Here is a 12701-nt window from a genome sequence, read left to right as displayed (position 1 = left end):
CTATGCAGTTCAGGCTGGCCTTGAGTTCACTCTGTAGCCCAGGTTGGTCTCAAATTCGCAAAGATCCTCCTGCCTCAGCCTCCTGAGTGCTGGGATTACAGGCGTGCGCCACCACACCTGGCTTGTTTTTGCATTTCTGACTCTGCCTTTGGCAGGGAAGGGCACTTTGCTCTCAAGTTGGGGACAAGCTTCGGCCTTAGAAAGGGTAGCTCTGGCTTCTAGAAAGTACCATGGAGTTCTCTGGATGACATAAGCAGTGAAGCCAACGTGTACTTCTGGGGCCCAAAGCACCCTCACTGCCTGCCTCACCCACCCCAAGCCCTGCAGTGGCTAAGTGGCGGCCATCAGGCTCACCCGGGTATCTGGCATGGGTCTCGGAAGAAGGCAGCTGGAGTGTTCAGACCTCCCCACAACCAAAATGCAGATGGGATGTCATTTCCACCTCCGACGTACCGTGGACAAGTCTCATCACCCTACTCCACCTGCCCAGAACCCCGTCCGTCTGCCGAGGGGCAGGTGAGCTCACACTGTAACTGTACATGTGGGCGGGGTGGGGGAAGATAGCACTGAGCACGAGGAGGGAAGGCGACAGATGAGACGGCACTGAAGTTCCTGGTGTGGGGGGGTCTCCTGTCTGGAGTGTAAGGTTTCTAGGCAATGGAGCTGAGTCTCTCTCAAGGGAGGACTGTTACTGCTGCAAAAGTGACAGGCGACAGGACACATGCCTTTCCTATCTTGGATTTGCACTGGCTTCACCTGGCTCTGCATGGTATCCCCATTGGGTAACTATCAGTGAAAATACTGCCATTGTCACCTCCCCTCCAACAGGAAGCTGGAGCCCTGGGCTGAGAACGAGCTAGAGAGCTCCGCCATGCTTCCTTAGGCAGCATATGTGCTGGAATGGAAGCCGAGCGCGGAGCACAGGAAGGACTCGAGTACCGCCTGGTGCCCTGACGCCTGGCGAGTTACTGTGGACCGGTGGTGACAGCAGGTAGTACGTTGCTTAACAACAGAAAACTTTGTGGAGGCTTCTGAAACCTGGGGAACAATTGTGTGGTTCATAAAATCCAGAAATCTGAGGAGGGTGCTCAGGGGCCAGGCATGAGGGATTTGGGCCTTTGGCTCTCGCTGGTGGCCTTGGGCCGTCCCTTCCCTTGGGGCACCGTTCCCTCACTGCTAAAGCATTTCTATGGGGACTGACAGAACAGCAGGGAGCATCCAAGCACACGTAGACACAACACACGCGGATGGCCAGGCCACCACTGATGCCTCCGATGGGGGCAGGGATGCTGTCCCAGCTGGTGTAGAGGCCAACACTGCCATGTGCTGGGTGGGCAAAAGCGAAACAAGCCCACCAGAAGCATGGTCCTGCTGTGCCCATCCCAGGCTCAGGCCAGCCCTGGACTCTGTGGCAGAACTGGGGTTCTCCAGAGAAGAGCCCCCCCTAGCCCAAAGGGGCGCAGGGGTAGACACGGGGGCTGCTTTCTCTCTAACATTCTTTTTTTTTTTGTCTTTTTGGGACAGGGTGTCGCTATGCAGTTTGAGCTGGACTAGAGTTCTCTTTGTAGCCTAGGCTGGCCTCGAACTCGCAGGGATCCTCCTGCCTCAGCCTCCCGAGTGCTGGGATTACAGGCGTGAGCCACCACGCCCAGCTTTTCTAACATTATTAAATTTAAATTTAGCACCTAAATATTTATTATTTTATTTTGAGGAACAAGAAGAAACCCCCTGTGGCGCACCTGGCCTGTCCCTTGGGAGCTGCTTAAGGCATTAGCATCTTTGTCTTCTTCACCCCCTGGGCTCCCTCTGGGCCCTAGCTAGGAGAGGTGCTCACGACAGCAGTCCCCCCTCCTGGGTTTTGGCTGGCCAAGGCCCTCTGGGCCCTAGACTTCCTCGGCACCACCTCCCCGGCCCTGCAGGAGTCCATTCTCTGGGGATGGTCTTGGGGACTCTGCAGCACTTTGACACGCAGGAACTCAGGGCCCCAGGGTGGCAGGAGGGAGCAGGCGTGGAAAGGCTTCACCAGGCTTGGCGCTGCAGGCTTTTGCAGCTCACAGAGGCCCCCAGCAGCAAGCAGGCAGAGAAGCACAGCAGCCAGCGTGGGAATCTGGGTGGCAGGGTACGGCAAGGCCTTGCAGGCCACAGTCAGGAGTCTGGACTTCGCCCTCAGAACAGTGGGGATGGTCTTGCCAGTCCAAGGCAGAGTGCGGAAACAGAGGAGCAAGGCAAGGGAAGACACAGAAAGCTGGAGTTCCCTGGGAGGATGGGCCCCATCACACCACTGGAAGGAGACACTGAACCCAGGCACAAGGACAGCTTGGGGATGAGTCCTTGGCCGCATGTGGCAGCCGGGCTGGATGTAGACACTGGGGAGGGGTGTGGCCCCAGATCTGCCCCTGCAAGTTGTCTAGACAGACTCCCAAAGGGGACCTAGCTGAGTGTGGCCCCACTTAGCTGGTAGGACCTTGTTCAGGGCCAGCGGTACTGTCATCCAAGAGAAGGTGGCCAGGGCCTTGCAGGAGACTAGGTGAGGAGAGGGCCAGGGCCACCTGGAGGCTGCAAGGATGGGTGGGGCTGCAGTATGACAGGGGCCAGGGAGCCTGGTGGGCCGCCACAGGCTCCTCCCTCACTCCTAGGCCCGCTCATGTCAGCAGGGCAGAGCAAGGGCTGGGCAGGGGGTGAGGTTGCCACAGTGAGGGCAAGGGGTGCTGGAGACACAGACAAGAAAGCAAGCTGCCAGGGCCACAGGGTCAGTGGAACCCCCAGAGGATGACTGGGAAGCAGGGAGGATGGAGCGAAAGGAGGCCTTGCAGGCTGGGGAGTCGGGACAGCGCAACGGCGGAAGGCTCGAGGGAAGCATGTGAAGAGGTGGAAAGTGTGGAACATTCTGGAAGGAAGTCAGCCATCAAGAGGCAGGGGCCGAGAGCAGTGCAACTCAGGCACAAAGGCTGTTGTGAAGCTTTCCCAAGCACCTGCTGCTGGGCTGGAGTTGTGGCCATGTGACTATGAGGGCTCTAGCTGGTCTCGGCTAGCCCCGACGTCTGGGCAAACGGAAGGACCAACCCAGTGGCAGGGTTCACCTCCCAAAAGGAGCCTCTCCATAATGCCATGTGCCCACAAGCCAGGGCAGGACCCACCAAGCAGAACAGATGGCCACTTGTCACCCACACAGCGTCTGCTGGCACCTGCGCCCGCTCTGGGGGCACCTGGCTGCCAAGGGAGGTGCTGAGGATGCCATCCAGAGCCATGGTCAGTGGCGGGCATACCAGGGTGGCCGAGGGCAGGCCAGAGCCGCTGCTACTTCTCTGTCCCCATGCGGGCAGAGTCTTCGGAGGAGTGAAGTGGGCGGCGGCGTACCTGTGTCTGGATCCGGTTGAGGCCGCGGAACCAGAGGATCTGGCCCCTGCGCAGCTCGCGCTCGGCGTGGTCGATCTCCTCCTCCCCCTCAGCCAGCTCCTCGTCGGTCATCTCATCCTTGCCCGGTCCGTGGCCTGCCTCCTTCAGGCATTTGAGCTGGCTGGTGGGGATGGTGGCGATGACCTGTGGGAGTCCCCACAGAGGGACAGCAGGCAGAGGTAACCGTGAGAGCAGGCTCTGTGGGGGCAGGGTGAGACCAGAGTGCCTACCTCCTGGCGACCCATACCGGCCCTCATGTCTGTTGTTGAGCCCCGTCTAGCCAGGGGACCTCCAGAAGCTGCCAAGGCAGCTTGGGAAGGATCTCAGGGACCCCTGCCTGAGAGGCCATCCTGCCTGAGAGGATGTGGCTCACTGAGGCAAAGGGCAGGATTTAGGGCCACAGAGGGGTGGACATACCCCTAAAGCTACTTGGGAGGCTGAGGCAGGATGATTCCATGTTTGAGGCCAGCCTGGGCAACTTAGTCAGACCCTGCCTCAAAATAAGATGAAAAGTGGCTGGGGGCTCAGGTCAGGTATGGAGCGCTTGCCCAGCATGTGCGAGGCCATGGGTTCCAGCCCCAGCACTGAAAAAAAAAGAAAGAGGAGCCAGGCGCAGTGGCGCACACCTGTATTCCCAGCATTGAGGGAGGCTGAGGCAGGAGGATCACAAGTTAAATTGCCCCCAGCTGGGGCAATTTAGTGACTTAATGAGACCCTGTCTCAAAATAAAAAGATAAAAAAGGGCTGAGGGTATAGTGCAGTGCTATAGCAGTCTGCGCGGACCAGGACTCGGGAAGAAGGGAGTGGGGCTTCAGTGTCTGTGCCAGTGTCCCCGGATCCCGGAGACACTCAAGAGGCCACGTGTGACCCAGGCCGCTGCTTCCTCATCCAATCATGCCCCCTGTCCTTGCAGGTGGCTTCACAGCAGCGCACAGGTCTAGACACAGGGTTCTTTCACTTTCCATCGGGTCAGAATCCTGAATTTCTTGAAACCTTGGCTTGGTCCAGAAGATTAGTTAGTAGGGAGATTCTGAATTTCAAATCGGTGGCGACTTCCAAGCCAAGGACAAGTTTGGGCTGCTATCATGAGAAGGGGGTGGCTTCCTGGGGCTGTGATAGCCCAGCTCTGTCCTTTGCATGTGCTGTGCTGAAGTCGTCATTTGTGGCCTTGTCCCCAGCTTGGTATGCTGCAGGCGTCCCCAGGCCGCAGGATGCCACAGGTGTGGGCTCAGGGGCTCTAGCGCAGGGAGTCTGGGCAGGGGGACCAAGGCCTCCTGGCATCTGGCCCGTCACTGGCGCCATAGCAGAGCCGACTGGAAGTGGGCAGGGTGAGAAAGCCAAGCAGGAACACTCACCTGTCCCCAGACCAGCTCCCCAACGCCGACGAACAGGCACCAGAGCCACTGCTCCGTGGACAGCGGGGAGCAGCTGAAGGGCTTCCCGCCGAACTGGACGATGACAATCTGCAGGGGGTGGGAGGTGGGTGTGGTGGCTGCAGACCTGCCTAGGGAACAGCACCGGAGCCCTGCGTGCCCCCAGCCCTCGCCTGCTGCTCCCCGGGGGCGGGTGGGGTTCTTCTTCCTGCGCACCCTTCCCTTTTGTCTCCCTTAGCAAGCACCTAAAGGTGGCTCCCCCATCTCACTGAAGTGGGCTAGGGATGCTATGACAGACCAGCGTGTACGTGGCATGCCAGCCCAGCTCCCCTGTGGGCAGGTGCCAGGTAAGCAGCGACTCTGGCTCTGGGTGTGGCACAGCCACCAACCGTGTTCCCAGCCTCTGCCGATGGGACACTTCAGCACCCACCCTGAAGGCACGTGCCAGATCCTCCAACAGGAGGGTCACCTCACTCATAACAGGAGGGTCACATGGCCCATAACAGGTGCCCACGACAGGAGGGTCACCTTGCCCATAACACGAGAGTCGCCTCGCCCTGGGCCCTGCTCCTTCTTCTTCACTGGGCAAGCATTTCCCACAGGAGCCATGGAATCTGGAGCCCACCTCCACCTCCTAGAGCCAGGACCCGGGCCACCAAGGACAGTTCCCTGTGCCGGGTGGGCAGGAACCACTCACAGTAGCTGCCCCCGAGCCCACTGTGTCCCGGGGAAAGCACGGTGTCCCTTCTGCTGTGCGCCCTGTGTTATGGGCTATCTTACGATGCTAAGCATCCCCTGCCCCGTGGAACTTAGATTTCTTTCAAGGCACTGTGTCTTAGGACCCACTACCCGTGCTGGGCAAAGCGCTCAGCAGACCAGAGTTGGGTACAGCAGGCATCTCCAAAAGAGCCTTCTAGACTTCCAGGAGTGAGGAGCTGGAGCTGACGACGACAAGGTTGGGCAGATCCAGGGCGGGCTGCTCCCAGACTCGAAGGGAGGCTGCGCCAGTGAGGGCCCTAACCCCTAGCGAGCCCACGATTAAGTCAGGCCGGCTCAGCAGTGTCCGGGTGTGGTGTGGACACAGTTTATGGGAAACTCAGGGGGCAGGGCTGCTGCTGGGAATGGAAGCCCTGCCTGCCCCAGCTACCTGAATGCCAAAGGTGCCCAGGACGATGGTGCAGAAGATGGGGTTGCTGAAGATGCCGTCAAAGACGTTGCGCTCGCCATGGATCTTGCGGGCATTGATCTCATTGAAGAGCTGCATCATGACGAAGGTGTTGAAGATGATGGTGTAGTGCTCAGAGGGGGGCGAGTGCAGCGGCGCGTTCCTCCCACTGTCAATGTCGAAGAAGAGCTCCCCTGGAGGGAGGAGGGCGCAGGGGCTGAGGGGACTTCCGACAGCAGCAGCGACAGTGGCCGACGTGAGGTACAGGCACACACCCGCTCCCCCTCGTCACTACCCATGAGTGCTGTGTCCCTCCCTGTGTGTGCTGGGCACACCGATGCCGTGTGTGAGCCCTACAGGGCCCGAGGCCGCAAGGACAGCGACAGGGCCAACCTACCGACAAAGAGCAGCGTGAAGATGATGGTGAGCTGGTAGACGGCGTGGCCCAGGATGTTCTTCATCATGGTGCGTGAGATGAGGGGCTTGTCGCGGCCATATGGCTTCCGCAGCAGCAGTGACTCTGTGGGGGGCTCTGTCGCCAGGGCCAGAGAGGCAAAGGTGTCCATGATCAGGTTCACCCACAACATCTGCACGGCTTTGAGAGGGGAGTCCTGCAGAGAGGGGACAGTCACCGGCCACCTCACAGGGAAGAACTCAGTGTGGGCTCAGCATCCAAGACTTGCATTCTCATGCCATGGGACATCTCCCGCCCAGGTTTCCATGAGGGTGGCAGGTTTTTTTCATGGGCCTTCAGGTTTCGGCCACATCCCTCTGCTGGCCACCTCCGGCAGTAATCTTGAAGGTGTCCAAATCCTTAGCAGGAGGCTGAAGCCCCAGCCAGTTACACCAGCCTGTCAAACGGCCCAATGTCTGGGAGCTGCCTTTTGGGGCCACAGTGGTGGCTGTGCTTCCTGCTTCCCTGGAGACAGGAAGAGGCCAAGCCTCTGAATCTGACCTGCTGTGGAGGTTAAGGTGCCCGACTGGCTTTGAGGTCTGCCTGGGGGATTGATGGAGCATACTTGTGGTTGTGTCCGGGTGGGTCATGGAGGTGTGACTTGGGGGTTAGAGCTGGGCCCTGGCCCATTTCCTAGCTGGTGCTCTTCCCTTGTTCTGCTTCCTAGCCTCCAAGAATTGAGCATTTTTGCCCCACCACGTCCTTCTACCATAATGTTCCTGCACTGGCACCAGCCAACCTTTGACTAAGTTCCCTGAAACTTTGAGCCAGATTAAACTTCTCTTCCTTTAAGTTCTGGGTGTCAGGTATTGTGGCCCACTGGCAAGAAAGCTGATCACCTTCTTGTTATCCTCCTTTGAATTGTTCTGTAAAACTTGGCCTCATGGGAGCCTGACGCAGGAGGCTATGTGTCACATGACTCCATTCTTGGGTGACTACTGGAACTGCCAAGTCCATAGAGAGAGCAGAGTTGGGATCCAAGGGCGGGGGGAAGAGACTGAGGGGTGAAGGCTAATGGGTGCAGAGTTTCCTTTTGCGTGATGAGAACGTCCTGGGAGTTGCTAATGGGCCTGATTATACAACATTGTGGATATATTAAAAAGTACCAAATTGTACACTTTCAAATGCCTGTTATGGTGAAGTTTATGTCTTGTAAATTAGATTTCCAGTTTTAAAAGAAATTGTGACTGTCCAACATGGGGCAAACAAATTCTGGACTCTGGCAGATGATGTGAACAAGACCACCGAGGAAAGGGAGGAGCTCTGCCAAGGGTGAAGTACAGGTCTCACTGGACCAGGAGCGAGCAAATGTGCCTGCACAGAAGCTGGGAATGGCGAGCACCACGTGGGCTCTTCTTCAGCCACACACACAAAATGCCCCAAACTACTTGAATCCATTCATATAAAATGTTCAGACCAGCAACTCTGCAGAGGCAGGGGCTCGGGGAAGGGTATGCTTGCCAGTGGGTACGGGGTTTCCATGAACGTGTTCTGGAACTAGAGAGAAGGGATGGCCACCCAATACTGTGAATATGCTAGAAACCAGCTAAATTGTGTACCCTGCAACGGCAATTTTTCTAGTATGTGAATCTGATTTCAAGAAAAAGAATCTGCAGCAAAGAGCCAGGCGTGGTGGGGTAGCCTATCACCCCAGCACTTGGCGGGCTGAGGCAGGAGGACTACTGCAAATTTGAGGCTAGCCTGGGCTACATAGTGAGTTCAAGGACAGCCTGAACTACATAATGTGACCCTTCTCAAACAAAACAAAAGAAACAACCTACAGCAAAGAAAAAATTTGCTTTCAACCTGACCATCAGGCTTGAGCTCCTCCGCCCAAGCCTCAGACAGCAACTATGTCCCAAGCCCCAGTGTTCATGGGAAGGACAGTCCCTGGTCCCCACCTGAGTAATGCAGGCGCCTGTGAAGGCCACGATCACAGCCACCACGTTGACCGTCAACTGGAACTGCAGGAACTTAGAGATGCTGTCGTAGACGTTGCGGCCCCACATGACTGCCTTGACAATGCTGGTGAAGTTGTCATCGGTCAAGATGATGTCAGAGGCCTCCTTGGCCACGTCAGTCCCTGCGATGCCCTGGGAGTGGCACAGAAACACACAGAGTGGCCATGGGGCCCCTTTCTCGGCACTGGAAAGCTTGGCTTGGTCTCCCCTCCACTGTGGAGTATGGGAAAGCTGGATGAGACCTATGCTGGGCCACACTGAAAGTGGGCTGAGTGAAGGGTGGTCCCTTCCACAAGGTGGGGACGTGGCTCACCAAGCTGCCGCCAAGCCCAGCTTCCTGCAGAACCAGGGCCAGCCACGTGGCAGTGCCTTGGCACGCTGCCCTGCTTGGTAGGATCCGGGTTTCATGGGAAGAGCTAGCTCTATATGAGCAGCAGGGACACAGTACAAGGAATGCACCCATTGGAGACTCTGTTCATCACATTTGGGCCAGGAGTCCACTTAGAGTGGACTGGGAGCAGGTGCTGGCAGGTTGAGGCCACCACTGACTACTTTGCTGCCCCTTACTCCCTTCTAATGGCGCAGTTTGGCCCCACTGTCACCTCAGGAGTCATCACATCAGGTGTCCTTAAGCAAATCACACACATGTCCCTTAATGGGCAGAGCCCATTCAGGTCCAAACTGCTAAGATGTGAGAGAAAGAACCTTCCAGCACTCTGCAACCTATCCTCACTCCCACTTTTGGGTATAAATCTAATGTCTGTGGGCCACAAGTCTTTGGCATAGGGTGGCTTATGACCATTAATCATGATGTATCAAATTGACTGGATTAAGACATACCCAGGGGATTAGTAAAGCACAATTCTGGGTGTGTCTGGGTGGGTCATGAAGGTGTGACCTTGGGTACTATATCTAGTCCCTTGTCCCTTTCTGGCACAGTGCCCCCACTCTGCTTCTTGGACATAATAAACTAAGCACCTTTGCTCCATCACACCCTTCTGTCATGATCTGCTTTGGAGCCAGCTGATCATGGGCTAAGTCCTCTGAAACTGGGAGCCAAATTAAGCCTCTCTTTCAGTTGAGTTGTCAGGTATTGTGTACTAGAAACGTTTACATTTTTCTCATGTCCCAAGACTTTGTGGGAGGCTGAGATTTAAGAGTGGTGGACTAGAAAAAAGAAAAACAAACAAACAAACAAATAAATGAATGGTCTGGGGGAGGAAATTTCAAGGCAGCCCAACATTCAGGCTGTGGTGTGGATATTGCTGGCTGCTTTTAGCCCTTTTTAAAGTGAGAATCATGGCAAAAAGTAGAGCAGAAAAATCTGAAAAACTTAAATTTTGGCCCCAAAGGAATTGTGTGTAGAGTTGGGGCTAAAGGAGGTATGGCTGTTAAAGAAATTAGCACCCTTAAAAGATATTAAGCATTTTCTACAGGGACAAGAAGAAAGATGCCTTGAGGATACCTCAGAAATCAGCAAGACCTCACCCAGGCTCAAGGATGCAACAGTGTCAATTTTTCATCTGAAAAGAGAGTCCCTGCGACCCCTGCTCAAGAAGGGCCTTCAAGAGAATTGGCTCCCTTGGATTCATTTCACTGTGCTTAGCCAGATATGTACTTAGAGGCTGCTGCAGACATGGTCTAAGGGGGCTTGGCTACTGTTCCCACTGACAGTAGGTTGTGATGTCATCCATGTGATGCTGCTTTTACCAGCATTCAGAATATAAGAATTGTGGGGTTATGGAGGCTTCCACTTAGATTTCGAAGGAAGGCCTAGAAGGCCAGGCAAGGAGCCCCTGAAAGGTCAGTGCATGAAGCTGGGGGAATGAAGCCCCAGGAAGCTGGAGATACCTGGGAATGTGGAGGACATGCCAAGGAACAGACATGTCTGTGCTGACAAGGGAGCAGCTTGTATGGACCCTTCATGCATGGACACTTTCTACAGGCAGTGATCAGACCCAGCCCCAAAAGAGGCCATATGAGATACAACCAGCAAGGCTGTAGGTTGGGGCTACCCAACCCCCTAGAGCTCTAATTTCACCGACGTGTACCCTGGGTGCTGGGCACAGAGCTATAGGACTTGCATGTGCCCTACTGGGTTTTGATCTTGCTTTGGTCCAATTCTTTTCTATTCCTCTATTCTTTCCTTCAGAATGGGAAAGTTTACTCTGTGTCATTGTACCTTGGGACTGTATAACTTGTTTTTTATTTTTAAAGAGGTTCACAGCTAAGTGTTTTTAGTCTCAGAGGAATCTCTGAATTTTTGAAAACTTCTGGGACTGTTCAGACTTTGAGTAAGGGATTATTGCATTTTCAGTTGTAAGAAGGATAGTTGTATCATGGTAGGTGGAATTAAGAGCTTGTTATCATCTTTATTTGGAGACTTAAGTGTCTTTAAGGAGATATGTGGGTTTGTCACCTTGACAAGAGGTGGGCTGTGACTATTAATTGTGGTAGGTCAACTTGATTGGGGAATAGCGAAGCACCCTTCTGGGTGTCTGGGTGGGTCCTGGAGGTATGACTTTGGGTACTACATGTGGTGTCTGGCCACTTCCTCTCTGGCATGGCTCCTCTGCTCTGCTTCTCGGTTGCCACTCAGGTGGTCAGTCTTGGTCCCCATGCTTTCCCACCATGCTCTTCCTCTGTTGGAGCAGCCAAGCATACACTGACTACTATGAAACCACGAGCCCAAATAAACCGTTTCCTCTTTTAAGTTGTGGGTGTCGGCTATTTGGTTCCAGCAATGGGAAAGCTGGTTGATACAGTGGCTTACCATGGCAAAGCCTACGTCAGCCTTCTTGAGGGCTGGCCCATCATTAGTGCCATCCCCAGTCACTGCCACCACCTGCCGCTGCTCACCTGTGGTGCTGTCAATAATCCCTGGAACACAGAACAGGACAGGGCAAGGCTGATGCCATCTGTAACCAGGGTGGTGTGATTTGGTAGAAAGAAGGGGTACGGTGTGACTTGGACAAATGTCTCCCTCTCCTAGGGCTCAGTTTCCCTGTCTTCTGACAAGGGAGCAGCTTGTATGGGCCCTTCATGCATGGACACTTTCTATTCACCAGTTTCTAGAAGTAGTGGACCTAGAGCTGAGGACCCTGGCTTCCTAGGCAGGCCCTGGGGACCCGTTGGGGAGTGTGGTACAGGGTGTCCAGGAGCATTTGTCATAGCATGCAGAGCTGCTGCTGCAGGCCCACGGGGAAGAGGGTGAGTGAGCTCATTTACCTTTGACCAGAGTGTGCTTGTCGGTGGGAGATGACCGGGCCAGCACCCTCAGCTTAGGCCACACCTTGTCCAGCCGCTCTTGTTCTATCTGGGGAGGCAGAGGGACACTGCAGAGCCGAGGCGGGTGCACAGGGATGGGGATGGGAGCAGGGGAGGGGGTGGGGCTACCTCTCCTTTCTCGTTGCGGATCCTCCGGTTGAACTCCTTCCCCTCCAAGCACAGGAAGTCTTCCCCGGGCTGGATGATGCCACACTTGGCTGCAATAGCCCGGGCTGTGTTGATGTTGTCTCCGGTCACCATGCGGACCGTGATGCCAGCACGCTGGCATTTGCGGATAGCTTCAGGGACCTGCAGGAGATGACGTCAGTGGGAGGGGGCAGCCAAGGGGTTTGACATTGGGGCCGTGCCCTTCCCTGCATCCAGATCTGCAGGACCCTGAGTTCCAGCAAGGCCGGCAGTGGAGCAGATGTGTGGTCCCATGCAGGATCTCTTGGCTGACGGAGGAGTCGCCTTCCCCAGTCCCTCTGCTACGTTCCCCAGTCTCTCCTTCACTACACTGTGTCCCAGGAGCCAATGGCAGCTCAGAGCGGCTCTAGTGGCACGAGTAGCACTGGCAGAAGCCACCAGAAGCTTTTATGTCTAGGAGGGGAATTATCAGATCCAAGTTTTCAAAGGTCACCAGGGTGACCGCAGGAATCACCCATCTCTGTTATTATTGTTTTTCAGCTAGGAAACTAAACCCCAGAGCTGATGAGCAAGATCAGCCCCTGGTCACCTCCCAACCCTGGTTACCTTGTCGGGTCCCTGATGCTCACCAGGGCTCTGACTCAGGGTGCCCCCCCATCAGCTGGCTTGTGGCCGAGCTCTGAGCTCATCACTCATTTGTCTCTACTTTTGATTTATTTTATGTCACAGTACAAACCCTAAGTCAACCAGCTGTGGTGGCTCATGCCTGTAATTCCAGCACTTGGGCGGCTGAGGCAGGAGGATCACCATGAGTTCAAGGGCAGCCTGGGCTACATAGTGGATTCAAGACCAGCCTGAGCTGCCTAGCAAGACCCTGGAGAGAGAGAGAGAGAGAGAGAGAGAAAGAGAGAGAGAGAGAGAGAGAGAGAAAGAGAGAG

The 12701-nt window shown here is 55.4% G+C and overlaps 1 protein-coding gene across 3 annotated transcripts in view; it reads right to left on the bottom strand.

The window, feature by feature from the left end:
- Atp2b3 (ATPase, Ca++ transporting, plasma membrane 3) overlaps positions 1–12701 on the bottom strand; it is a 46566-nt gene that overhangs the window by 12853 nt on the left and 21012 nt on the right. For all 3 annotated transcript variants that reach the window (XM_013509708.1, XM_013509709.1, XM_013509710.1), the window contains 8 exons: positions 11746–11925; positions 11578–11665; positions 11123–11229; positions 8290–8481; positions 6332–6545; positions 5917–6128; positions 4752–4859; positions 3358–3540 (listed from right to left, as the gene is read on the bottom strand). In XM_013509708.1, coding sequence (XP_013365162.1) covers positions 3358–3540; positions 4752–4859; positions 5917–6128; positions 6332–6545; positions 8290–8481; positions 11123–11229; positions 11578–11665; positions 11746–11925 — 1284 coding nt within the window. The remainder of the gene's footprint in view (positions 1–3357; positions 3541–4751; positions 4860–5916; positions 6129–6331; positions 6546–8289; positions 8482–11122; positions 11230–11577; positions 11666–11745; positions 11926–12701) is intronic.

This window comes from Chinchilla lanigera, unplaced genomic scaffold (assembly GCF_000276665.1).
Source record: "Chinchilla lanigera isolate Chin_1 unplaced genomic scaffold, ChiLan1.0 scaffold00179, whole genome shotgun sequence".
NCBI classification, from domain to species: Eukaryota; Metazoa; Chordata; class Mammalia; order Rodentia; family Chinchillidae; genus Chinchilla; species Chinchilla lanigera.
The sequence above is the reverse complement of the archived record's forward strand: the minus strand, read 5'-3'. Positions and strand labels throughout refer to the sequence as shown.